Genomic DNA, 27945 nt, shown 5'->3' with positions numbered 1-27945 from the left:
TTCCACATCTGGGCGCTTCATAGACTTACTCTGGAGCTGTGCAGTGCTGCTCCTACACTAGGAGAGAAGAAAAGAGTTTTGTTGTGACGTGTATGACTGAAACGCGTGGTATTAGTTGGGTAGAAAACGGTGACAAGAAGGATATGGCACAGCGACTAACAGTTTGGGTCGAGGGCTCCCGCCATGGAGGGCGACGGTGGCGGCAGCGGGGCCATGTGGCTGCCGCCATGGAGGGCGACGGTGGCGGCAGCGGGGCCATGTGGCTGCTGCCGCCACCGTCGCCCTCCATGGCGGGAGCCCTCGACCCCTCTGCAGAACCGGCACCGGTGAGGAAATGAGCGACGCGGGGACGGAACTACACTTCCCGGCAAGCCGGAGGGGCGGAGGGAGGCGAGGGTGATCCCCTGCCGGCGGGAGGCGGGGGAGCGTAAGGCGGGCCGCCTCAGGGAGTGTCCGTCGCCGCGGCCATTGGCGGGTGGCGCTGCCATGGCGCTCTCCGCGGCGCCCCTCAAGGTTTGCATCGTGGGCTCGGGGAACTGGTGAGTGGCGGCGGCGGCAGCCCCTGACAGGGCTGACACCTCAAGCGGGTGGCTCCGGCCTGACCTTCCCCGCGGGCCGTGCCCGCCCGGGCCTTGCTGTCGGAGCCTCCGCAGCCGGAGGGTTTCGCGCCGCGGCCGCGCTTCCCTCAGGGGGTGGTCGGCGGTAAGGGCAGCCGCGCCCCGGGAGGCGACGGCCCTGGTGCTGAGGGTGAAACACGGTGTCGCCGGCGGCGGGGCTTGGTCTGTGGAGAGGTTTCGGTCGCGCTTGTGCCGTTCGGGTGGGCTTCGCCAGCCCTCGGTTTCCCCCGGCGGCTGAGGTGCAGCCCTGAAGTAAATACGGGGGGGAGAAGCGGCAGAACCGAGCGCCCTGTTTTGGCGTCGCTTGCAGGCACCCACCTGTCCTGTGAAGACGTTATTTAGGATATTTTTAACCTGGTATTTGTTGTATGTGGCTTGTCCGATGTCATTGACGTGGACATTAAAGATACTGAACGGTTTGTTTGGGGTTTTTTTTGTTTGGTTTTTTTTTTTTTTTTTCCCCAGCAAATCATTACTAACTAAGCGCTGCCTGTAGGGCTTCTGAAACAAGTCCGCTTCCTTCCAGAAGTGTTGTCTGGGGTTTCCTATGTTATCTGTTTTCCACGGTAGCTCAAAGAAGAGTTGCGAGACGCTAGGTTATTTGAAATACTTTTTCTTTTTTCTAATTGATTATGCTGAGGCAGACTGGGGGTTTGAGACGAGGTTTTATTGCTGCATTTATCACTAGTTTATAGTTAGACTTAAATAAACTCACTGTTGCATCCATTGAACACAATAGATTTCCTAATCAATCCTCTAAGAGGAGCATCATGTAAATAATCCTTTGTTTTGCTTCTTCAGTTTCTCAACCTTCCTGATCACTGGTTTTACCCTGGATCCCTATTTACAATGAATAAATTAAGTACAATGTGTTATCTAAATGTATCTTCACAGTTTGTCACTTGTATTGCTAAGCATACATTATTTCTGATAACATTGTAGCGATAGGACGAGGGGTAATGGCTTTAAAATTAAAGCAGGGTAGGTTTAGATTAGACATTAGGAAGAAGCTCTTTATAATGAGGGTGGTGAGACACTGGAACAGGTTGCCCAGAGAGGTGGTGGAGGCCCCATCCCTGGAGACATTCAAGGCCAGACTTGAGCAACCTGATCTAGTTGAAGATGTCCCTGCTTCCTGCAGGGGGGTTGGACTAGATGGCCTTTAAAGGTCCCTTCCAACCCAGATTCTATGATTCTGTGATTCTGTTTTTTTTAAGACTAAATCTAAATGCAGAGGAGTTGGCGTAGAGCAAGGTACTGCAGTTTACTAAACAAAACAGCCTTTTTTGAAGGTGATTTTAGACTTGTTGCTCGTCCCCTGCCCCCTCTGTGCAATTGGCTTTTGCTGCTGTTTTGCATAGTTAAAAATATCAGCAGCTGCCAAGTTGTATTCTTCTTCGTGATGGCTCGTTGACATTTTGGTGCAGCATCTCTGGCTTTCCTTGCCCTAGCTTGTAAGATGAATGGGGAGATACTGTGCATTACAATATATGTCAAACAGGAAATTATGTAGTTAGACTTATCAATCTTTTAGGAGTGTTGCTGCCGTTCTCCCATGCTTGAAATCTAGGAAAACTTTTTACAGGAAGTTTGCACTGTGAAACACACTCAAAGAAGCAAAAGGATTTGTAGATACTAGCTATTAGCAATAACCACATACACATGTATTTTGTTTTCACCTCACTGGATCAATTTCATAACAAGAAAAGCTTATGCCTAATGGGATGGATATTTGGGTGGCAAAATGTTTACATCTGCAATGCTGAGAGAAAGAGATACTGCTATTACCAGGCATCAGCTTTTTTCTTTCTTTTGGAAATAAATGTATTCAAATAACTGATAGCTTATTTCATATTTGTTAGGAGTGTGGCAATTTTTTTGTGGCAGGAAAGCAGAAACCAAAGTAATAAAAAATTTTAAATTGCAAGGATTTGATGTGCAACAACTCTCCCATCCTCCTCCCTCCCACCACCCTGAATGTTTCTGAAAATAATAATTCTTGGAGAGGCAGCCAATTCTTCCTCAGAGTCCAAGGCATGACAGACACCAAACCCTGACTGCAAAGAGCACTGTGATTCAATAATATATGCAACCATTCAGCTAAATTGAACTTAATTTGAATTGTGTACCTGTGTGCATGTAAGTGCCTGTTTGAACTGGGGCCTGTGGCTCTCAAGTGGAAGCATTTAATGCTTAAAAGCAGGTAAACAGAAAGAAATTGAAGCACTGATGTGCATCTTATCAGTGGTATTTTGGGGTAATATATTTTTGAAGCCTGGATTATGGGAGTGTGTGACTGTACGCACATAAGCAGTTGAACTTAATGGAGTTTGGCATCTTTAGCAGTTTGGAGACTGTGAGGTTTTGGGGTTCTGTGTGAGGTGATTCTGTCCCACAAGTGCCAGTAACTGTAATGGACATCTTTGCCTTCTCACAGCCTTTTAACCTATATCTGGGATGAAAAAAAAAAAAACGCTAAAGGAGGTTGGCACAACAGTGGCTCTTTAGAAGGGCTGAGCCAATCACCTTGGGATGATAAGCTAGTTCAAGTCAGACTTGTTTGGTTGGTTTGCTAGGGGGAAGGTCACCTTAACAATGAAGTTGACTTGGCAGGGGTCACTGGACACCTGATGGAAGATCATGGGACAGGACAGATGGCTCTAAAGGCATAGAAGCACAGGAGGAGCTGTGCTTTTTGCTGGCCTTGCCCACTTAGGGTTGCTCAGATGGTGGATAAGTAATTGTATTAAGATCTTTAAGACAGGGGATAAAATACGCTTTCTTGCATGTGAAGAGGGTAGTCCTTGGAAATAAGCCTTGGAGCCTCAGGATTCAAGTGCTCAGATTCAATTAAAACACTGCAAATGCTGCTTAGGACATGTACTATAGCTTGCTCTTCTGATAACACTTCCAGGACAGGTTAAGAAGTTGTGCACAACCAGAATTTATCCCTGTCTGTTTTTCTGGAAACAGTCCTTAATTAATCTGGTCACTCAACATGAACAAAAACTGCAGAGTTTGGGAAGAGAGGGGAAGTTACCAGCACAGAGAGGTTCATTTGCTTAGAAATTGGCTCGTAGGAAAACGGAACATAAAACTTGTGTTTTAACTGAGGTGATTTTATAGGGATGAGTGGTAGAGCTAGAGTTAATGATGTTATTTGCACCTGCATATTGTGACCTCTACTGATGCTGGTATTGGGGCAAGTTTAAGAGTTTCTGGGTTTTGTACTTTACTTCTAAAGTGATGAGGGGAAAGCAGACCAACTGTGATACAGTGTAACAGTGAAGGGCAGGAGACAAAGTGCATGGTCTGGCTCAGTGAGGCCCAATAGAGTTCTTCAAAAGTTTTAAATAAGAACTGTATGTGATTGTACTCATTGCAAGGAAGAGAACTGCTATTTGGCATGCAACTACCTTGTTGTATTAGTTGAATAGCATGCCTCAGAGCATGTCAGGGTTAAGGTTTATGAGGAAATCTTTCACTTTGTTTTTTCTTGTGTAACCGAGCTGCTGCAGTCACCAAGTCTTGCAATCTGGCTCATGCTGGAACTGTTATTGCTAGGAATGAATTGGCAATGATTCCCATTCCTTTGCCTTGTGATGTGTCAGGAGTATACAAGACGAGCCAGGCATCCCAGTAAACTATTTCAGAGTACACACTGAAGAGTATTAGGACACAGAAGAGAATGTAAGTTTGCTTGTTGGATTAACAGGTGTGGGGAGCTGGTATTTCACCTTGCACAGAGCCATCTTAAACTTGGTGACGGTTGTTTGACCTTGCTTAATTCAGTCATACAACATTTGTTGCAACAGGAAGTGAGGAACCAGAGAAGCCAATCAGAGGAATCTTCTTGAATTCAGGAACTAAGACTAGCCAAATCTTCGCTTTTTCAATACTACATGCAAAGGCTGAAAAAAAGACAGCTAAGGCATTTAAGTGTTAAATAGTAATGCAATTAATGTCTCACTCAAGTAGTATACGCTGCCAAACTTTATGCTGGCAGGCTATTTGAAAATCCCAGTTGGACAGTTGCTGAATCAGTTATTTCTGTCTGTCTTTATCAACTCTAAGTACATAGAATATGTAAGGAAGTTCAAAACCGAAGATGGTGATTTGCCAGGATCCAGACTTCGTATCTAAATCTGCAGTAGTAAATGTACTTTCGTTCAGGGAACTCAAAGCGCTTTCTGAGGAGGACATACCTGTGTTGTGTTGAATGTGACTCATATTGTTCATGTGGCTCTGAAGTTTGGGGGTTGAGTTGCAGTGGAAACCACTCTGTACACGCAGGTCTAGAATATGAACTTAATAAGAGATGGCTGACAATTGTGGCTTCTGTATCAACTCCTGAACCCCTGGGGAATTTGTAGTGTGTGAAGTGCTATTAGAGAAATAAATTCCAGTCTTTTAAGACATACGGTTTTATGGTTTAACTGAAGAAGGTCTACTTAGGATACTATAATTTTTTTCTGCCACTACTTAGAAAGTGACCTTAGGCCTGTGATAGCACGCATCTTTAATATAGCACAACAAGTTGTGCCATATTAAAAGCTCTTAGAGCAGAATGAATCTGTTTGGTTTAGTTCCCAGCTACGAGTTTATTACAAGCAACGTCCATAATAAATGTAGGGGACTGTGTGAGTATAACTAGATCTGAAAAGTTAAAGTATTCTTGACTCCTAATAAAGTGTGCAGTTTCCACACACGCAAGCCTCAGATTGGTGACTCTGTGTATTTTTATCACATTTAAAAAAAAATCTTTTCCTTGTTGGCTTAGTAGGTTATCAATAATTATGAAGCTACCTTCTTGTCGCGGGAAAGGAAGTTAGGTTAACAGACTTTATGAAATTGCATCTTTTTCTTCCATGTAGCATTCAGGCTACAGGAAGGGAAGGTTTTGTTTGTTCCTCGTCTTGTATGTAGCTTCAGTAATTCTGATTAATTTCATTGCTGCTTAGAGATTTGAATAGTAAAATTGATCACTGTCCTACAGATTTCACTGTGTGCTGTTCTTGGGGGAAAAATGTAAGCTCAGCGATCGAATGTCTGCCTGCAAATTCAGAGGAAGCTGTTGCAACAGTTAAATTCTGTGAGGTTGGCAGCATAACCATAAAGCTTACAACTTATGCAAGATACAAATGCTTCTTGGCTTTAAATGCATATCAGTATTGTACAGCAACTGATGGGTCAGTCATCTTAGCAAAGAAAGCTTCCCATTTCGTAAAGGTGAAAATGATCTATTTTTAAAAAAATTCAGTATGTCACTTTTACCGCTGCATTGAAGATATAATCCATTTGATTTGTGGAAATACAGAGCTCAAACTCTCACTGGGTAGACAATAAGCAAGTAAAATAATTAAGGACACTTTCAGTAAATGTTTCAGTGCAACCTACTCTAAGTATATTTGAGAGAAAGCAGCAGGTGTGAATGACTGGTGTATTTTTCCACTTGTTTTACTAGATCAAAAATGCTATGTAGTAACTTGTCCAATAACATGTGAACTGCTGTTTATTTTAGAGACAATCTCTTTCTTCTTGAGCAAAATCATAATTTTTAAAGAATATTTTTGTTTTCTTTCCTGCAGGGGTTCTGCGGTTGCCAAAATAGTAGGCAACAATGTAAAAAAATTGCAAAAGTTTGCCTCCACAGTGAAGATGTGGGTCTTTGAGGAGAATATTAATGGGAGAAAACTGACGGATATCATAAATAATGAACATGAAAATGTAAAATATCTCCCCGGATACAAGCTGCCAGATAATGTGGTAAGGCTCAGAAGTTAAACTCTACTTATGGGGCAGAGGGAATATTGCTCATGCTGTTAATGGAGGTAGAAATTTGTTTTGTTAACAGCTTTAGGGTTTATAATATTTCAGACTGTATGCTATTTTACTGATGAGATGAGAGATTTGAACAAGTAAAAGTATGCAATTACTCAGGTAGGTAAATCCAACGCACCAGTCTCACTGTCGTCTTTATGTTACTTCAGCTTCTGTATAGGGAAGCAAATGTGAAAATGAAGGCAAGATTAACGGCTCTGACCATACCCATTAAAAAAAATTTGACCTCAACTTTGGAAGGGAGCTGGCTGGTCAGTGAGAACTGAAGGGATTTTAGGAACTTTGAAACTCTTAGAAAGTAATACAGGATGAGAGCTAGAGCGTTTCTCAAGCAAACTGCAAGCCATTTGCAATTTATCTAGTTCTCAGTTGCATTTCAACTATGTGCAGTCAGATCAGCACGTTGGATGTAGCATTGCCAGGGCAGAACAGTGGGACTCCACATCTCTTCTGTGTTGGTGTAACATGATGGTGGGTGGGCAGGTGGTGACTCTTGACCCAAAAACATTATAGGAAGAAGCTGCAGCAGATGATAATTCAGTAGAGATTTTGGGCAAGAAAAACATGAATTGCCATGCATTGCAGTTTTCTCTTTAACAGTAACGCTGAAATCCCATTTCCATAGTCTTCATCAAGTGTGGCGTTTCCACTGTCCACTCCTTGCTTGTTCAAGTTTGTTCTGTTTATCAATAAGTCAAGCTTATTTTGAACCTGAGTGTTATTTTAAGATGGTCATCAGGTGTTAGGAAAAGTGGAGTTTGGCCAGTGACTTCAAAGTAGATCACCTTCTTAAAAGGTTAACAAAATCTATGAGAACAGAGAAAGAGAATATGTACTAGTAGGCGTAAGAGGCCTGAAGAAAGAAATTGTATAAGGAATTAAGTAAGAAACTACTTTCCAGCATGCAATAATTTATTGAAAATTGAGATTTATTTTTTTTTTTGTCAAAGAGAAGGCAGCTTCTTATTTTATATTTTCTTACTCAAAGTACATGTTTGAATGTTATGGAACGTTTTTAATTTTCATTGCACTAACCATGCTGGTGGCTGTGAAGATGCCCCTTTCAAGACATAAAATAGCTCGTTTGAAAGCTTAAATTGTTTTGCTTTTCTGGGGAGTTTGTTACTGTTTATTTTCAATGACGAAGCACAGTAGTTTGTGGCATTCAGTATAAAACCAAAATATACTTTTACTTACCAGATAACACTTGTGTGTAGTGTTAATTTTTAGAAGTTATGTGGCCTTTCTCTCCCATAACTACACAGGTTGCTGTCCCAAACCTTAATGAAGCCGTACAGGATGCAGACCTGCTGGTTTTTGTCATTCCTCATCAGTTCATTCATAAAGTCTGCGATGAAATCACAGGACGAGTACCCAAGAAAGCGCTTGGTATAACTCTCATAAAGGTATAATAAATATTAAGCATTAATAACTGAGAATGTGTCATGGAACCTTCTAAAGCAAGATGGCTTGATATTTTGGTATGAAAAGTCTCTTTGCATTATTCACTTGATTGTTCCATTAAACCTTTCTATATGTAAGATTGAAATTTGTCTCAGTCACTAGTGGATTGTTATGCAGTGTTTTATTTTAGGCTAGTGCTTGCAGGAAGAGGAAAACGAGGCTGTTCACAAGACTTTTAAAAAGAGGGAGTGAATATGTTTTGCACCACCAAGCTTTCTAGTCTTTTATTTGTTGTTTCAAAACGCATCATTAGATGAAGAATAGAGCACAAGCATAATGCTTTGGTTGTTAACGCACAACCCACACACTGAGTTGATCATTTTAAGAGCTGCTGAGAGAATTTCATGTGGCTGAGAGGATAGTGCTCTTATTCATGTCAAATATTATGTTGCAACAAGAGAGCCTGTTCGTGTTCAGCATGGCCCAAAAAGAGAGTCTGAGCATAGGAGTATAGGAGGGGGCAGAGGTACAGGAAGTATTTCACTGGAGCGTTTGTAGTTTTGGTGGCATGAGAATTTTTAAATGAGGATGGGCTTATTTTTTTTCTTTATTTTTTTCTTTCCTGTGTGTTTATCTGCAAAGAATAAGTTATTCCCACAAGGAAGATTCTGGTTTGTTGTTGCTTTGTACTTAGTTGAGAGTAGGCCATTTTCTCAGCACACGTTCCCTTTTTTACTGTCATTTCTGGAAAATGGTACACTTATGGATCTGTGCTTAAAAAGAACAAAAACCTGCTATCACCACTTACTGCAAGCTTGTCTCTTCAGTTTGGCTAACTAAGCCCGTCAAATCTCTATTATTTTGTCAGTGCTGACCTGATACATTGCTGAGATGTATGAAAAAGTAATGCTTCCCAAGTGCATTTGCTGCATTTTGCAGAAAAACTTTTCATGTTGTAGAAGGATAAAATAAGACAGTGTTAAAAGAGCCGTATGCATAGCATCAAAACTACACAACTGTCCTAGATGCCCTTAAGTTTATTACCTTGAAGTTGTCTGTCTATGCTCTTTCTTCTGTAAGCTCAAGATTAAACTTTATTCTTTAATTTGCTAAATGTGATTTATGTTCTCATGCCCTTAGTGATAGGAATAACTCTAAGGAAATCAGTGGAGTAAATAAGGATTTATGTCAACATATCTGAAGTTATAGTCTAGACCTATATTCCCTTGAGATTGCTGCTCTAGCTATTGATTAGCTGTGCTTTAATAGGGTGTTGATTAATGGCTATGTTTTACTTAAACAGTGACACCTGCCATGGAAGGAGGAGTTGATTACTAGGCAGGTTTCCAGTGTCATGTTGTGACACTGCATCAGTTGGTGGTCTTTCAAAAGACTTGGTGTGAGGCCCCTTTTAATTGTTTTGCAGGAAAATGCAAAGTGCACGTTAGCTTTTATGAAAAGGTATAACTGAGCATCATTAAAAGTATTATTCAAGAAGAAAGGGCAGAAATTTAACACAACAATGAAACTAAGTAGTAGAGGTGGGAAAGCATTCTTTACTTTTTCAGCTTCTGTATGCATGCTGTTTTCATCAAAGTCATATTTTTAGTGGTCTCATTATGCTCAACGCTAACACTATTAAAGTGGCTTGTGTTAACTTTGGCAGTTAAAGTGCAGTTCTGCTCTGAAAAATATAATTAGTGGGACGTCTTGTTTCTGTGCTTTCTAAATTGCTTGGCAAGTTAGCAGTATGTCATCTTTTAGTCTTTTTTTTCTCTTTTTTTTTTTTTTTTGATAGTCTAATCTTCAAGTCGAGCCTAACATCTGATAATAAAACTGAGCCTTTGGGAAATAAAGACATTTGTCTGCTGGTTAATCTGCATTCCCACTGAAACATTTGCAGCTGTGTTGCTTTACCGAAGTTCTGATCACTGGTGTCTGTGAAAACCTAACAAATCATTGTGTGGGTGTGGGGAGGGGAACCGTATATGACTTAACAAGTGGTCCATCAGTGTCCACAGGAAGCGGGATAGGTGGAGGTCACTCAGCATAATCTTCAGGCAGCCTTTCATCTACCTATATACAGGCCCCAGAGATTGCTCTGGCTGGCATGTTAGGACTCAAGCGATAAGGCCACAGAATTGGACTTGCATTGCCTGAGGATCATTGCTGCTCAGTGGAAATTCCCATGTTGGAGCCTTGGTTTTTAGGGGAGGGAGGGGCGTTTGTTTTTCCTCCTGTCATCTTGCCATTCAGTATTGGGTTTAACTCTACAAGGAACAGGTGCAGCTCTCCTTGACTTTGTCAGAAGTTGCATCTGTTCCATAGCGGGGCTGAGTTTGGCCTCCGTTCACTTGGATGAATAATTGTGTATGTATTCACATTTTTGGAGTTGTTCCCAATGTGTGCATGCTTTTCTGTTTATTAATTGCCTGCTTAAGAGGAGGGGCCTTACGGTTATTCTGTGAGGACGTTAGACACTGTGAGGGAAAAATACAACATGTATATGTGTGCTTGCTTTCACATTCTTTCTGTATGGCTCATTAAAGATGAGAAAGCAGAGCTGTGCATTAAGCAATACAGATTGAAAAATAATGCAGAAACATAAGCACTGTTGTCTGTACATTAATTGGCTAGTTTTATGCAGACATTTCTGCATGTCTCTTGATTGCACCATGTTATTTAAGGAATAGCACCTCTGACCTGTGGAAATGCAAATGGCAGCATACAGGTGTGTGTGTATATGTATGTCTGAAAGTAGTAGAAGATCACACTGCCTTTTTGCCTCTAAGTCATAATTCAAAATTACCAATCCTCTAAAGTACCAAATCCCCAACATTAAAAAATAGTACTGTATAAGAGGTCGTATAGTTTAAGAAAGATGGACCATTTCAGTAGCTTTGCTGCCGTGCCCGTGTTCTAAAAACTCAAAAGGAGTCTGTATTTAGCAAGCTAGGGGAAAAGGATTTTTTGAGAAGAAAGCAGTCTTGTTTGGAGTTCTTCATTCAGGCAGTTCAGGGTACCAGACTCTCTTCTCCGTTGCAGTATTCATGTCTGGGGTAATCTTTTCTAAGGTCCTATTTCTGCCCCTATTTTTATGCTTTGTAAAGAGTGCATTATAAATACAGACTAAAAAATATCCTTATAAATTAAATTATTCTTAGTTGTTTAGCTTTCTACATATCTGTGAATGGCTGTTCCATTTGTAGTAGTATTTGAAGTGATTAAACAGGGTTTCTAGTAGTAAACTGTTGTTATACACAGAGGAATCTGTCTCTGATATTTCGGTTCAGATACGTCTTCACAAAATAAGTTATTGGGATACCATAGTGTGAGGTTTGGTGCAATTTCAAATCCAAATGCAGGCCTGATTCACAAATGACGGATTGATGATGCTTCACTGGTTTTAGTAAGGATACATTGATGATAAGCAGTTGAGATTCTGAACTAGCAATGGTGAATATTCAGCACTTAGAATTAGGGCTTTGAGCATGGAATAAAAACTGTTACCATCATCTAGAGTTTAGTCCTAATTCTTAAGGTGCTACCTCCTATGCAAAGAAGGCAGTTTGGCAGGTCACAGTAGCAGAAGTTTCACTGGTAGCAAGTCTGTCATCATTAGTCTCTATCTGAATAGGCCTCCCACCCGGGACAAGACTAATTGTGATGTGCTTTCTTCTGTACTGTGTCTAATGAATTACTTTTCAGTAATTCCATTTAATGTTGGCTGCAGGGAATAGATGAAGGCCCGGAGGGACTCAAACTGATCTCTGACATTATTCGAGAGAAGATGGGAATAGACATCAGTGTGCTGATGGGAGCTAACATTGCCAATGAGGTCGCAGCAGAGAAATTCTGTGAAACCACAATAGGTACTGTTCCAAGTAATGAGAATGTTTAAAACATGCTCCTGTCCTCACAGTTCCACACCAAATAGTTAAAATTTTATTGTTTTCAACATTAGCTGGCTGTTATCAGAAACTGTTGGTGGCTTCTTATTTTAATGTTGAATTTCCTAGAATGTTTATACTTCCAAAAGTACTAGGACAATACCGAGAATAGAGGGAGAGGGAGGAGTGCAATTTTACTTAGTCTCACCCTAGCAAGTGAAATACTAAGCATGCTTTTTAACACCCTCCACATAACAAACTGCTTTATTTTATTAGTGTGCTTAAGATTTCTCTTGGGTCTGTATGGCTTTATATGGATAAATGATTTTATATTCTCTACTCCAGCTCAGGTGTTATGGTCACAGATAGTACTTTTATGCATGTTTGGGTTGTGGGTTTTTTAAGGTATCAAAATCTTATTTTAATTTCTCAAAATAATTAGTTCCCCCAAAAGCTAGACATGGTTTTAGTTCTGTGTTGATGTCTGCACACCTTTGCAGCACAAAGGTATGCCTAGTCATGGATTTCACAGTGTCTAGATAGGCATGTGTGTATACGCATACAGGTAGTCATACATAATAGCACAGAGTTCATGGTTTTTTTCAGTGTTAATTTGTAAAGTTTTGTGCTTTTGTAGCTTTGTAACCTCTCATTAATAGCTTTTGCATTGAACATATTTTTGAATGGTTGAATTACCTCTTAGTACTTAGAAACACTTGTCAGTGGCACATGCTCAATTAATAAAACGTCCTTGACATGCCTTTATCAGTGGGTATTTTTCTGGAATGCAGACCTTAAAATAATTGGTAGAATTGCACTTGCTATACTTTTGTTTTATTTGTTTTATTATTAACTGTTCTTTTTAAAGAGAATGATCCAAAAAAGAGATATTGTAGAGGATTAATGGAGTTGTTATTTAGAATCTGCTGACCAGACGATGAATTATGAAGAAGTCCAGAGTAACTCAGTGCAGAGCTTTTAAGTGTGATGTAGACATGTCCTGAGTCACTTAAAACAAGAATATGTTTAGGGTGAAGATAGAACAACCTTATCTCTGCTTTTAAGGATTTTGGCTTGCACAAGAAAGGCTAAATAACACCCAAATAGATTATTCATTTTTTTTAGCCTTCCTTTCTCTCTCTCAACAGGCAGCAAAATCTTGGAAAATGGCCTTCTCTTCAAAGAACTCCTGCAGACTCCAAACTTCCGAATAACTGTAGTAGACGATGCAGATACGGTTGAGCTTTGTGGTGCTCTGAAGGTAAGATTAGCAGGCTGCGGTTGATACACAGGTGTAACAGTGATCCTTGTAGAAAAAAGAGGGTATTTTCATTTAAAGAATTGCATTAATTTTGCTTTATATAACATATAAAACTGCTACATAACATTTCCGGAAGGACCAGATGGGAAATTAGGGAGCAGCACATTCTGAGAGTTGGCTTTTAGACTCTTGTCTCGCCATCTCCCAAGTTCTCTTTCTACACCTTTCCCTTAGCTTACACACAGTCATGAAACAGGTGTTGATTTCATCTAACAGATCAACATACTTCTAAATCCATTTCAGTTCCCTCTCTCTTTTTGCAACAGTGTATTCACAAAAAGAAAGGGAGAAAGAAGTTGTCATTAATCCTTTGTGTCTGTTGACAAACTATTCCGTTCTTCATCGACTTACACAGTGTGAGCACTCATATAAAACACTGTTTTATATTTTGTGGACATACACTGCATAGCGTTTGTGTGGATAACCACATGCAGAAATAACCTGAGTAGGAAAAAAGTCATTTTGGGCAGTTACTCATTTGGATTTTTTCTGGTAACAAAATGGATGCTGACAGGAAGCATAGGCTAGCTTAGACATGTTCTTATTGCTATTTTTTTCAGGTTAATTTACAGGACATTTGTGAAAGGAAGGCATTAGTCGCTTAGCATCCTAGCCAATAGTACCATAGTTCACATTACCTGATATCTATCATGGAAGCACTTCTGATAGGTTTAGTAGATAATTTGGCTTTTTTATTTTTTATGTGTTGGATAATTATTTTGTCTTGCTTTTTCTCTGTTGAAATCATGTGTAAACTAGATCATTCGCTTGCAAAGCTACCAAGCCAATGAACGATGCCTTTAAGCTACGGAGTTCTGATTCTGCTCTATGGGAAGTAGATGGATAGCTATAATAACATGGTATTTACATACTGGTTTTCGTGGGAATTTTGTCTTGAGAGCTGTCATACTGGAAGTCCTGAGAAGGAAGAGGTCATGGGTCTGTGCACTGAGCTAATGGGATACACTTTGGTGTGACATGCTTTGGAGTTACTGTATTTAGAGCGATTTCTTAAGATTGTGGAGCTCCTAATTTGGCTCCACAGCCATTGTTTTAAAAAGCTGTGGTGGTGTGGGAGGTTAGTAGAAAAGAAATCCCTGTGTACAGACCCATGAAATTAGTCAAAAACTTTTACAGATTTATTTTTCTTTGAAATTTGCTCAGCCTGATGTTTTGTGGCTAGCTTAAATTCTTGCTTGATAGAGGAGTTCTGTCCCAAGTCATTTTTATTCCAGAAAAATCTCATGAAAGGGTGCTAGAGATGAACATGCCCATCAAGCTGATCAGCTAGTCAGCAGGCACTGAACCTCCACTGTAAAGGTCCAAGTCAGGCGAGATACCAGCTTTTCTTTGGAAATGCAGAAGAACTTAAAAAAATTGTTGTTCTTGACCTGGAAAGTTACTGAGGTGAAACTTGTGTGTTTTCTTTGTAACCTTGTTTTGTTCCTCCCTCCTCCTTCATTTTTCAACATGCATCCTGCAGACTGAACTCTCTAGTTCCATTTCTAAAAAGCTGTATATATTCTGTGTGCTCTGGTCATTTGGTTTTGATTGCACTATATTTTGTTACCTTAGTTGAGACTTCCAAAGAAATGCGTGGTATGAGCTCTAAACAAAAAGCAAATTAAGGCTAGGTTAACCTGTTTAAAAATACTGTGGATTTCTTACCTGATTAAAAGGCATGAACTGATATCAAGTGGCATAGATCAGTCATGCTAATATAGGTGATGTGTTTTAAACATACAACTCTTCCTTAATTTCAAAGAAAATATTACTAAAATAATATCTTTAAAAGTAATTTTTCATTTAAAAACCTTTCTAGTTGAATCCTAAATCTTGTGCTAACAGCATGTAAATAATTTCCTGAGCTGTTTTTAGCTTGAACATTGCAAAATTTTATTAATGCATTGGGAATATGTACGCCTCTGAAAGAAAATGAAGAAGCTAAAATTAAACAGATGGCTATGTTTTTATTGCCTGTGCAGAGCAAAATGCAAAGCTCAGATGAGAATAGTGAAATGTAAACTTTAGCTTTTTTTTCCGTAGAAGTTGTTCATTCTTATTATTAGGGGAATTGTCTGCCAAGGGTAACAACAAGCATTTTGGGTTTTTATGATTAATCTAATCATCTTTGTAATAAAAAAAATCTGAGAAATAAGCATCTTTTCATGTGATTGTTCTTAGGGGAAAATCTAAAGTGTAGGTTCTGTCAGCTGACAGTTACTTTATTAAACTTGGAAAGTTACTTCATGAAAAGATAGTAAAAATTAGTATTATTTAACTTTCTGGAAGGAGGAAATTCCTATTTCAGAAGATGACGGTGTTGTGTTGTCTGAAGAGATGTGTATAAAAAGAGGGGTTCTACTCCCTTTCTGTAGCTGTGCCAATTCAAAATGTCAGCAGCATCACTGCAAACTTCAGCTTAGAGGACAGAAGTAAGCAGGCACATGGGCCAGTCCAAACTGTCTTTTTGGATGTGGAAATAGTAAAAGCAACTTCTGTATTGGTATTTAAGAGATGAGAAATATTACACTATGAGAAATATTATATTCTGCTAGCTTCTGCGTTTTTCTATAAATACCAGCTTGGGAAAAGGAGACTTTTCTGGTATTTCTGGCATAATAGACTAGATCTTGTTAAAAGTCTATGCTTACCTTGCTCTTTATTTCTGCAAGCCTTTCTAAACAGGGAAGATTTTCAATATGGATGGTTACCTAAAGGTTGGGAAAAAATACAGAAGGGTAACAGAGTGCTCTGAGCACAGCTTCCCTTACGATAATGATAATTTCAGGTTTGAAATTTGGGTTTTTTTGAAGCATATTTGAATTCAGACTGTAATAATAGGTATTGCAGCTGGGTCATCATGAAAGATCATGTACTTTTTATATACATATTGCTATTTATGTACATATACATATATATATATGGAATAGCCATTTCATTTACTGTATTTATGCTTTGTGACAGTGGGCTGATGGAGATGTATAGAAATCAGTGCAGTGAAACTGAGTTGTGCGTCAGCTTGGAGACTGGCTGAATAGGCAATGGCAGTCAGTTTTCAAAATCTGATGATACTGAGGAAGAGCAACTGTCTGCAGTAACTTGTTGGCTATAGGAACAAAAAGTGCTTGGCATGTTCTTCACTATCAAGTTTTTTTTCTTTTGAGGGTTGAAGCACATTTCACATTTGTTTTTTGACCTTTTCTAAGGATTGGGGTCAGAAATTAACTAACTTTAAATTCAGCTAGTTCGGTTTCAAAGTGTCCAGTTGGCTTTACAGGCAGCCTGACCCAGGGCCACCTACAAGTTCAGCTGCCATTTGCCAGATCATGAAGGGGCCTTCCTAGGAAGTGCTTAAAGGTTATTACAGCGCTGTAAGAGTAGTACGTGCAGCTATGCATACATATGGATGTGCTCCTGGATGCTGATGGATGTGATGCTGCAGAGTAGCACAGACCCAAAGTTATCACCTCTGAGGTGTCCTTAGAGTCCTTAGTGCCTGTGCCACTGTGTGGTCTTACAATCAAACAGCACAGACGTGAGGCAAGATTGAGCTGGTGTATGAACCTAGCAGTGTACTTGAGAGGCAATATAAACATTGGTAGGTGCATTCTTGGTTGTAAACTGTACTGAAATCACTTACCTAGTGCAGCGGTGACAGGGGTGAGCATGAGGGAAAGAGAAGTGAGAATCTAATCTCTGGATATGGCAAAATGGCCGGGCTCCAGCTGCCTGATGTATTTGTTCAGGGATCTGGAGAGTTGGACTCCCTCAAGTGGCAGCAGCCAAGGACCAAGACAGAGGTGACAGTTAATGTAAGGAAGCAGAAGGAGCAGCAGCTGTGGTTGCCTTTCAGGTCGCTTCAGGCACATCTCTAAATCTTATGACTCCAGCTTAGCCTTAAGCCAAGAAATAAGAAGTATAACAATGATTTATTGTTTACCAGGTTATGTAACCCAGCATTATTACTAACAAAGGTGGTCCTGCAAACTCTGTTTATGGCAGTCGCTGTTGGATAGTTAGTCTAGGTACTGTAGAAGTTGATTGTGTAATTACTCTTTCCTGAGATTAAGTGGAAATGAAATCCATTATTTCAAGTTTGCCAGGAGCAAGCAAGCAGTTTATGCTTAACCTCTCTGGCAGTCCTGCTGATACTGTCTTTGAGTTATTGAGTCTTCATTTGAGCCCTCTCAGCCATGATGTGAAGCAAGGAGCTTCTCCAAGTTCATGTGTAAGCAGGAGGGTAAGCAGGCTGTGCTGAGCTGCGACACGACCTCAAGGAAGGCTGGATGTCCCAGGTGAATTAACATTTCTGCTTAGTTCTCTGCAGATCCGTTTAGTTATGGAGAGGTAATGGTTGTCTCAGAAATGGCTTCCGAAGCTGTATTCATGAGTGCTCCACAAACTTGGCTGTAAACAGAGTAGGACTATTGGATATTTATGAGCACTGACTGTGTAAGAGAAAAATCTGTCATCAAAGTTGCAGACTTGTGTACCTTGGTCATCTATTGGCCTTGCATTTGTGACCTCTGGCATGTTTGCAGCAGGTCACGTGCAAGTAAAAGACACTTTTCTCATTCGCTGTGACACATACTGTGAGCACTGCCTGGCATCAATATTTATTTTCTGGAGTATAACTTCACTATCCAAGTGATAAAATAACAGTCCAGTCCTTACTCATGTTCTGGAATAACTAGGACTAATGCCAGCATCTGGATACCAGACCAGCTGAAGGCTCACCTGTTAGCGCAAGGTATTTTAGTAGCTTAAAACCATATGCAATATAAACATACCCTGTGCATCTTGCTATAGGATGCATGCTTTAATGTGAAAAGCTGTTAATGCCGAGATGGGGGAAATGTTTGCTCGAGCATGGAGTGGTTTTGAGAGCTCTGAATCCCTCAGGCCAAGAGGAACATTGTGTTGCATTCATTTTGTGACAGTATTTTTGAACCTTTGGAATAACAGGTTTGTCTGTAGGCTAAAATCATCCTTGCTTATTGACCACTCAGACCTCCACGTTGCGTATGCAAATACAGTCAGTTTTTGAGCTAACAGAAACATGGGTTCTCTCCTCTTGCACAAATGCATACCCATTGCATTTGCAGGAACTTTTGTAACTTCAGGTGTAGGCTTTTGCAGTGGCAGTGTTCAGGATCAACCATATCAGATACAAAGAGATGTTTTGTCCAGATATATAGGTGATTCTCCCCCTCTCAGTCGTCTTCTCATAGGATCACTACACTGCTAGTGCCATTAGGCTCTTGTGTGTTATACATCTTCCTGGAAAAAAAACTCGACTTACTGCCTGCACCCAGTGATAACAAGTACCAAGCTGCCTGTTTTGGTCTTGTTTTGGACAGAAAGATGACTTGGTCTCAAGTTTTGTGAGATTTTTTTGGTGGTTTGTTTTTGAAAGGAGTGGTTCATCTTTCAGTAAGGTGTAACTTTCAGTGTGGTAGAATTCAGTTCTCTACATTATAGTAGACACGAGAGAGTTGTCATAGATCCTTCAAGGATTTAAATGAAATCAGATGGTAGATCTTGTAAATTCATAGTTGTGGTTTGAGGGTTGTGCAGACTAGGGTGTAACAGTCTCCGAGGTGTGGGGGAGTGTTCTAGAGCATAATTAGTTGTCTTGTTTCCTCATTATTTGCAAACTATGTGTAAGAACATACAATGGGGACATTGTACAAATGAAAAGCTTAGTGTTTCAGAGTTAGACTCACAATTTCCCTTCTTCCTTACCATATTTCCTCAGAAGTAAGTATTCTTGGTATGACTTGCTTAAAACAATATTTCTGTTGTTCCAAATAAACATTGCAAGACATAGAAGTAGACAACAAAATACCACAGGCCAAATCATACTGTAAATTATGATCAGGTAGGTTGCTTCAAAGTGGAAAGGAAAGTCAAAGTTGGGGAGGGAAGGGAAGGGGAAGGTTTAGTATTGGAGTGTTCAAGAAGTATATGGAAAAAGCCCACAGGTTGTTAAAAATTTTTTTTTCTTTAGCTGAGCCCTAAACACTTGCAGAGTTCACATATGTGTAAATTTCATTTAAGTGGTCTATCCTGTCTGAAAACTTCTTAAATACCTGTTTGACTTCCACTTGCTTTGCCACCAAATGAACAAATATTGAAGGTTGGTCTGGGAGAGGCGTTTGATGAAAACATACCTGGACTGAATCATCACAGCCAAGATTTAAGCCAAGATGATCTGAAGTACCAGCTTTAAAAGTCTGATCATCTTTTGCTGCTTCAGGTCTGATGTTGAGATATGTCTGAAATTTTTAAGGTCACCTTTAGGCCTCAGCTAGCTGCTCAAAAAGCAATGCCTCATTGCATTTGATTGAGAGTTGCCTAGCCATGACTGGCCACACAGCACTGCAGCTGCCTGGAGTTTTTGGTTCTTACAGTTCAAAAAACAAAACAAAATCGCCTCTTAATTAGTGTGTTGCTTTCGTTAGCAACTTCTGACTATTGCTGTTTCTTCAGTGACAAAGTTGGTTTGGTTATTTGGTGGTTGGTTTTTTTTCCCTGCATCGGGTGCTATATTAGATGCCATAATGTTGGTTCTCTTGTGGTTTCTGTTGAGGTCACTGCTGCTGTTGTTGCATGTGGAAAGATATTACTCCATCAATTGCTTCCTTGTTTGCTTTATCTGTATGTCAGAATGCCGTCTCTTCTGTCATGTGTTCACTTTTGGTGGGGTTTGATTTATTTATTTTTTTTGTTAGGGACAAACTAACCATGGCTATTCTCACTCCCAGGCCAGAAAATAGTTTTTATAGTCACTTCACTCAGATGTCTCTCAGCTAATCTCTATGTTCATAAACCAAAGAACGGACTGCATGGCTGATGCAGAAATGATGAAACAGTACGTTCTTTGTAGAAGGCTGTCACCAGGTCTAAGGAAAAAAAAACAATATTATTTGCTTAGGAAAGGTCTTCCTGTGTCATGAACCTTATGTGAATCCTTGATTAATTATTATTACTGTTATAGGAATTCTGTGTACTTAAAAAGGCTGAATACTATTAGCTTGGCTGAGTTTGGTTCCTTAGCGTATCAGCATGGAAGTCAATAAATGTTCCTTAGATTCAGTATTACTTTAATCATAAAGAGAATATGAATAAAAGGGCTTTGGGATGTCAGTCTAACTTCACCCCTACCTCAGGGCAGGAACACCTCAATCTAGATAAAACCTTTTTTGGTTGTAGTGTAACCTGTTTGTTCTTATAGATAGTCAATAATAATAGCTCCATAGCCTCTGGGGCAGCTTATTCCAGACTCGAAGTATGCTTTTATCCTTGGAAATACTTAGTAATGTGAGACTTGTTATATTATTTTTTTTTTTAAAGGTTATCGCATAGACCTCAAAACCCCAAAACAACAACCTAGTCTTACGCTAGTAAAGTGTTTGCAGTTCTTACGGTCATCTGCATTCTGTCCTTTGGCGTCTCCTAGGATTCTGTAAGCAATGACTGACTCATTTCTCATTTGTTTTTTCTCTTCTTATTAGAATATAGTAGCAGTAGGAGCCGGGTTCTGTGATGGCCTCTGCTGCGGTGACAATACCAAAGCTGCCGTTATTCGCCTTGGCCTAATGGAGATGATTGCCTTTGCCAGAGTTTTTTGCAAAGGACAGGTGTCTACTGCCACTTTCCTGGAGAGCTGTGGAGTTGCTGATCTCATCACAACGTGTTACGGTGGCCGGAATCGACGTGTAGCAGAAGCATTTGTTAAAACTGGAAAGGTATCTTATTCACTGGATGAAATAGATTGTTGCAAGTACTAGCGCTCCTGGCTTGGTAGAGAAATAGTACAGTTACCTGAGACATGCTAGCTGTACTGAGTGAATACTCCTCTTTTTTGAGCGTGTTACAAGGCTAGATTGAGCGTAAAGGTGTTAAAAAGGAGGGATGATTAAAAAAAAAAAAAGTGGGAGAGATAAGGTGTTGGGAGATGCAGATTTAAGAAGAAGAATATTTCCAAACAAGAATATAAGAGAATATTATATATGCTCACTCAAAGGCCATTTTTGAGAAAGGAGAAACCCTTAGCAACATCTTTTTTTTTTTTTTTTTTTTTCCCATCCAGATGATGTCATTCTTATGAAAACTTTATCATAGCTCTCCTTCTCTTCCTTTTTTCCCCCCCACTGTTGTTTAGTCTATTGAAGAATTGGAGCAAGAAATGTTGAATGGTCAGAAACTGCAAGGACCACAGACTTCTGCAGAAGTGTATCGCATCCTCAAGCAGAAAGGAATGCTGGAAAAGTAAGTAAGAACAGATAAGAAGTTCCGTGTACCCCTTTATTTTCATAATTCTTTATGTGTGTTTGATGTTGATATCTTCATGAAGGTAATAGCCAAAAAGAAAATCACTGTCATATGAGTAGCTTAATCCCCAGTTAAAATCACAGAGAGAAGTGAACAGAACCTCAAAATAATATTGCTGTAGCTAGAGCTAATAATGTGACATTAAATTTGTGAATGCCCTTCTGTTTGCAGAATGTATTATTGCCTTCTGCTATCGCAGAAAAGCACAGCAAGTGTGGTTTAACATGTGAAAAGAATAAAATACATGAAAATAGAAGCTGAGATTCCTAAAGAGACTTGTGAAGAGGCTTTACAGCTCATTTCATAGTAGTAAATTCATTACTTACCTCCAAGGAGAGGAGCGTTGTTATTAAGGATCTGTATAGCTGATCAGCTGGATCGTGTCTGCTTCTGTCCTCATGGATTCTAGCTTAGATACCACAGTTCCCTTTCTTAATGTGAATTCTAGTTTGCTGTACGATAAAACCTACCATCTGCTTGTGCAGGTCAGGTTTGTTTTGTGGTATGAAATGAAGCAGGTTGTCCTGGCTTGTTCATTTGTATTCAAGTCAGAACATACATGATTCCTAAAGCCACACACACAGTTGTCTCCTTATGAGATTAAGGGATGCATCTGTCTGTTCCTTTTTGTAGATGAGGCAAAATCAGAAAATAAATGACTTCCAGTCAGAAGACAAAGCCCTGTTACTTCTTTTTCCCAAAGCATTTTTTAAAGTCTAGTTTTAATGGATCAACTGCATTAAATTACTTATTGTTTAACATTACCTTTGGGTGTAAGGCACCTAAGTCTGTCTCTGCAGTGTACAGTAATTAAGCTAGCTGGAGAAAAAAAAATACAATTAAAATGTTGGCTTCAGTTTTTGCTGTTTATGATTCCCTAAATGAGACAGGATGTTGTGTTTGGGGTTTTTTTTTTGGTTGTTTAGTTGTTTTTTCCATATTCTAGCTTACAACTAATAGAGTGCATTATAAAAGACTTCGGGTTGTATTTTTAATGAAAGATATGAAAACGGAGTTGCTAATTTCTGTTCGGTATATCAACATGTATGTGTCAGTTCTTCATAAAAGGTCTCGTTCAGCAAGACTTTTGAAAGCAACTTTCAAAGTGTTTTTGGAAAACTTTGTTGCTACTGCTTTAAAACACAAAACAAAATAAACAGACACAGTTTCAAAGTGAAGAGGTAAGAGTCTAGTAAGAGTAAAATTTCATACTCTCGTTCTACAAAAAGGGTCCCAAGGCTACGTAGAAATAAGTCAAAATTCAGTAGAAGAGCCTTGGTAGGAGGGTTGAAGCCTATTGATATTTACAGTGCAATTTGTTTTTTTAATTTCAACAGTTGTAGAACAAGCCCTCTTCATGTGCTCAGACATAAGATGCATTTGGAGTTTGCGGGCCCTGAGCCTGCAGTCAGCCTTGATTCTGCTTTCCCTGTGTGTAGTGTGGCAGACCTGAGCACAGCAGAGTAATGTTCTCTGCGATAAACAGCAAGACTTATGTATCGAGATGTGGATTCTACTAGTGGTACTTCTTCACTGAGAAGTAACTGCCAGTACTGTATCTAAAACTGTGTGAAACTTGCTTTTGCTTCGGGAGGTTTGCATGTTTTGTGGCCGCCTATACTAAAATCTCACATAAGCATTACAAATTTTATCTTAGTGCCTACATTTAAGTTTTTATGGTAAAAGCAAATCCAGCCTTCCCTCCCCCCAAGCCCAATATATTATACAAAGTGAGTGATAAGTGAGGCTTGTTAATAAAATCAAAAGTCTTTGTGTAAATTTTTTTTCTGCATATTTCCTAGTAAGGGTTTTGCAACCTAAACAGTATGGCATTGAATTTGAAAAAGCAGCTATGTGGCTATATGCTAATTTTGGTTTCACCAATGAAATAAAACTAAAAATCAAGTCAGTTGGATTGACCTGAAACAGGTTTTGCTATTGCTACTATTTTTGTCTTGTTCTCCACAAAAATAAATCAGAAGAAATGGATGCGTGTTTCCTAGCCAGACATCAAAATGTTTCAGATAAAAACGAAATTCTACATTTTTGAATTGAGGACTTGTAACAAAAGCCATAGAAATGGTGCACTAAATTCACAGGCATGTCCGTTCCTCCACCCCTTTTTTTCCCCAGTAGTGCAAAGTATATTGCATTCAGCCCAGTACAAATCCTCTATCTGCCCCTGAGAATGTGGTAGTCACCATGCTGTAATGGCACTCTTGAATGGCTCATGGCTTCTCGTGTGACCTCTGGCTCTAGTTCTGAGCTATGTGGTGATGCCGGAGTTACCTGAGTGTAACTCAAGCTAGCAGAGTGTATCGGCAAGCATATATGGTGCTTAGTACTGGTTGGGGGTTCAGTTCTGTACTGCATTTGCGCATTACAGATAAATCTTTAGAGTGACTTATGGAACTGCTTTCCTGAGGGGAAAGCCCTAGTCCAGATGTATTCTGAATCGCTCAGAAATTTAATATTTCACTGCTTCCCTGGGCAGCCTGTTCCAATGATTAATAACCCTTTCAGTGTAAACATTTTTCTGAATATCCAATCTAAACCTCCCCTGGTGCAACTTCAGGCCACTTCCTCTTGTCCTATCGCCTGTTACTTGGGAGAAGACACCAACACTGACCTCTCTACAACCTCCTTTCAGGTAGCTGCAGAGAGCGATAAGGTCTCTCCTCGGCTTCCTTCTCTCCAGGCTGAACAACCCCAGCTCCCTCAACCGTTCCTCATAAGCCTTTTTCTCCAGACCCCTCACCAGCTTCATTGTCCTTCTCTGGACGTGCTCCAGCACCTCAATGTCTGTCTTGTAGTGAGGGGCCCAAAACTGGACACAGTACCCCAGGTGTGGCCTCACCAGTGCCGAGTACAGGGGGAACGGATAATTAATCCTTAAAAATTCACCAAGCTTTGTACGAAAATAGGGCTTGTCTGGCTTTCACTATCCAAGAGAGACAAAAAGCAAATCTAAATTTCTGTAAAGCATCTTGGCTGTAATAAGGCTTCATATAATCAGAGAAGCCTGAATAATTTGGTGGTTGTTGGAAACGTGGCCAATTTAAAAAAAAAAAGAAAAAAGGGGGGGAAGAGAGATTGAATTTAGTGTTTCAAAATCCACATTTAATTTTGGACTCTTATTAGAAACTTGACCTTCAGTTTCTTCTTGGGTCTCTCTGTGTCACATTCTGCAATTGTATTATCAAATTATTGTTCAGAGATAATGCATAACTGATGTGCCAGTCATCCTTTTTAACCACAGATGAGTACTGCCGTAAGAATGTCAAGGAAAGATGCGAGTGTTTTTAATTTTTGAGATCACTTAATGGTTATGCCATACATAATGAATGTTGCAGCCTCCATTATAGCTAGCTACGTTTCTGAGAGTGACTCGTTTTAGAGATGCGTGTAGGTTCTGTATTTATCCAGTGCTTTGCAGCCCAGCATTAGCACTTGACAAATACTAAAAGAAATTGATTTTTTTAGTCTCTCTCTTTTCCCTCCTCCTCCTCACCCCATTTTATCTCTTTCATTTAAGAAAATGTTACAGATTAAATTTACTCCGTGTTTGCTTTCCCCACCTTGTTTCCTCAGGTTTCCACTCTTCACTGCTGTGTATCAAATCTGCTATGAAGGGAAGCCTGTCAGAGAGATGATATCCTGCCTTCAAAGTCATCCAGAGCACCTATAGAATCAATGAGGCCATTGTACTAATGCAGCTTTCTGCCTTTCAAATTTATATTTTGGTTCAAGTGGATGTATCATTAAGCTTCGTTCAAAGCTGCTCACTAGGCAACAGTAACAACATGAATGTCTCTGGGTATTGGTTTTTGTTTTACAGCCTAATTTGACATAGCATGCAGTGTTGGCTTGGTGATTGTCGTTTTAATGTCTAAAATATAACTGTTTTAAGATGCGCAATGCAAAAGTTGCACTACATATCTAGTTGTATATACACAAGTGTACTTTGTGTGTGTTCCTACACCATAAAACACAATGTTTTATTGTCTCTCATTAAGGTCCAAAATCCACTGGACACCCTGGGAAGGATCCCACTGGTTTTGATGAAGACTGAATCAAGCCTGTAACCTTGAAATATTAGGAGCCTTTCTATTAGAACTTGGTTTTATTCTGCATACGCATTGAAATGTTAACATTTTGCATGTTTATGATTACATTAATTTAAGCAATATTAATGCAAAACAAGGGGTAGCAGTTATTCAGGGGGCTACAGGGATATTTTAATGAAGTCTGGTGAAGAATATTTTGATTTTTGAAAGTCTTTAAAACTGTCAGACTATTTTGAAACCAATTTCTAAGTGAATTTAAAGTTTTTAATTACACTGTTTTAAAGGGAATATTCTAGAGGGGAATCATTACCTCCCCTTCTGTTTTTTAATCCTTGTATTTTTATATTTCTGTGTTTCTCCCTTACTGTTCCTGGGAGTTAGGCTCTTCTAGAATCCCATTCCCTGAAACGAGTGGGAGATGTTGACCTGGGAATTCTGAACACTGGAGCCTAGGGTTCATTTTAGTGTTGGTACCTATGGTCGTTCTTCACTGGTATTGTTCGGTGGGTGGGGAGGGATACTCTTGGGTATCCACTGCTCAAAATTGTCATGCTGTGTTTCTAGCTTAACCATCAGCTACAAAGTGTTGCACTCCACACAACACTCCAAGGAATGTTTGGGGAATTCCCTGATAGATCATGCTTGTGTTGTCAAAGGGTTATGTGCCAGTACACTGGCTATATTCATTTCAGTGCCTGCCAGTGACTAACGTCAACTGGACCATAGTCCTGAACCATCAGAAATTATGAATTCTGAAGTTACTCTTTCACTGGATAAAACTTTAATGGGTGCTGGATCAAGTCCTTTATGACCAATCTCCCAGAAAGCTTCTCAAAGGCATCTGTCTCTTTTATTCCCCAGGTATCTCAACTAGTTTTTTTCAGGCACCTTTGCTTTATCAGGGAGGTTAATTTTATTTATTATTTGAAAACTTGTGATTTTTATGCAGTTTAGGCGTGGGGTTGGGTTTTTTGATATTTTTTTTTTAAAGGTTGATACAAGAGAAGATAAATGACATCTGTCTTGCTTTTCTTGTATGATAAACTGTAATTTTCTTGGTAAAATATATGCTAGGTGTATAAAGAGTGGACTCGTTCTTGCAGCTTGGAGGCAAGGGTTAGCATTGAGATTTACAGGGCTCAACAAAAATGCCCATCCGCTCTGAATATCCACTCCAAACCTCTGAGCAGTATCGCCATTGTTGTTCACTGTTCTCAGTGGTGTTTTTAGATGAGAAATCGTGAGCACAAACCCATCCTGAAGCTTTAAGTTGTCATTTAAACTCACTAAAACAAAGGGGATGCCTGGGAATAATTGTCATACTTACTTAAAGTAGCCTGGATTACTCTGAAATAGGCAAGCATTGGGGCAGCTTTGTGTAGACAGGAAGATGCTTCAGCTCAGGGGTGCCATTTCTTGTGCTCCTATAATGTTTTGCATTAATTTGTGGAAAATTTCATGAATGTCATCAGATATTCAAGGATGTGAAAAGTTATTTTGCCTTATTTCTGGTTTAGTGCTAAACAAAAGAGATGGCCAGGAGTTAAGTAACATCAGATGTTTGTGGCAATTGAGGAAATCACTGGTAGAGCTTACTTGGAGTAAGCACTCTGCTTAGACAATTAAAAGGATGTTTTAAGATTGGAAGCACTGTTACACTAACGCACACGTGGAGTGTACACTCCTCATTACTGCATAACTTTCAGTGTGTCTGCTTATGCTTTGTTTTTTTTCTGAATACCAAGCTGATTGGCTTTGCCTTTGTATGTGTGTATATACATATATATAAAAACTTTTTTTTACATGCAGTATGTAGAACAGTAGCATTTTGTAAGATACATAAAGGGCTATATGAGCTAAATGTGGTAAATTAATATATATTTTAAAATTATTTCTTTATTATTCCAATACTACTTCTACCACTGAAACCCCAAAATCTTAATTGTTCTTGTTTTGTACAAAAGCCTATTCTAAGGCAAATCCAGAGAAGAGGGTTTTATGGAATTCTTTCCTCCAGTCTGTAATGATCTTCTTCTTTTCAGACAAAAAGTGAGGTTTCAGTAACTAAAACTTATTTAAATTTCTATAGATACTTCATCATTTGTATTTCTTTTTCAGTACTTGAGAACATTCAGCTTGGCACTAGATATTTTTCCCCCATTAATATTTACTGCTCATTAAAAGACTGTGATATGATACTGGAACTGTGTGATTAGAATCCTGTTGTACAAACACTCTGTTTTGCCTAGTACTGGGATAGTCTTATTGAAAACATTACCCCCTATGTAAGGGACGGTAAATTTGTAACTAATTCTTGATTTATGAACATAAATTACTAAGGAAGGCATTATCTTCTAATGATACATACTCAACTTGCCCTAGATATGTGTACTGATTTTGTTTAAAGATTGTGAATGTATACCCATTGGAAGAGTTAGTACAAATAAACATTTTTGTCTTGGGAA

The 27945-nt window shown here is 39.4% G+C and overlaps 1 protein-coding gene across 1 annotated transcript; it reads left to right on the top strand.

Moving 5' to 3' along the window:
- The first annotated feature begins 408 nt into the window (after positions 1–408).
- GPD1L (glycerol-3-phosphate dehydrogenase 1 like) lies at positions 409–27945 on the top strand. The gene is made up of 8 exons (XM_054192526.1): positions 409–539; positions 6206–6383; positions 7724–7864; positions 11596–11734; positions 12901–13013; positions 20594–20827; positions 21244–21350; positions 25005–27945. Exons 1-8 carry the CDS (start codon positions 487–489, stop codon positions 25099–25101), a joined length of 1062 nt encoding a protein of 353 aa, XP_054048501.1. The 5' UTR covers positions 409–486; the 3' UTR covers positions 25102–27945.

Source organism: Rissa tridactyla, chromosome 2, assembly GCF_028500815.1.
Source record: "Rissa tridactyla isolate bRisTri1 chromosome 2, bRisTri1.patW.cur.20221130, whole genome shotgun sequence".
Lineage (NCBI taxonomy): Eukaryota > Metazoa > Chordata > Aves > Charadriiformes > Laridae > Rissa > Rissa tridactyla.
The sequence above is the reverse complement of the archived record's forward strand: the minus strand, read 5'-3'. Positions and strand labels throughout refer to the sequence as shown.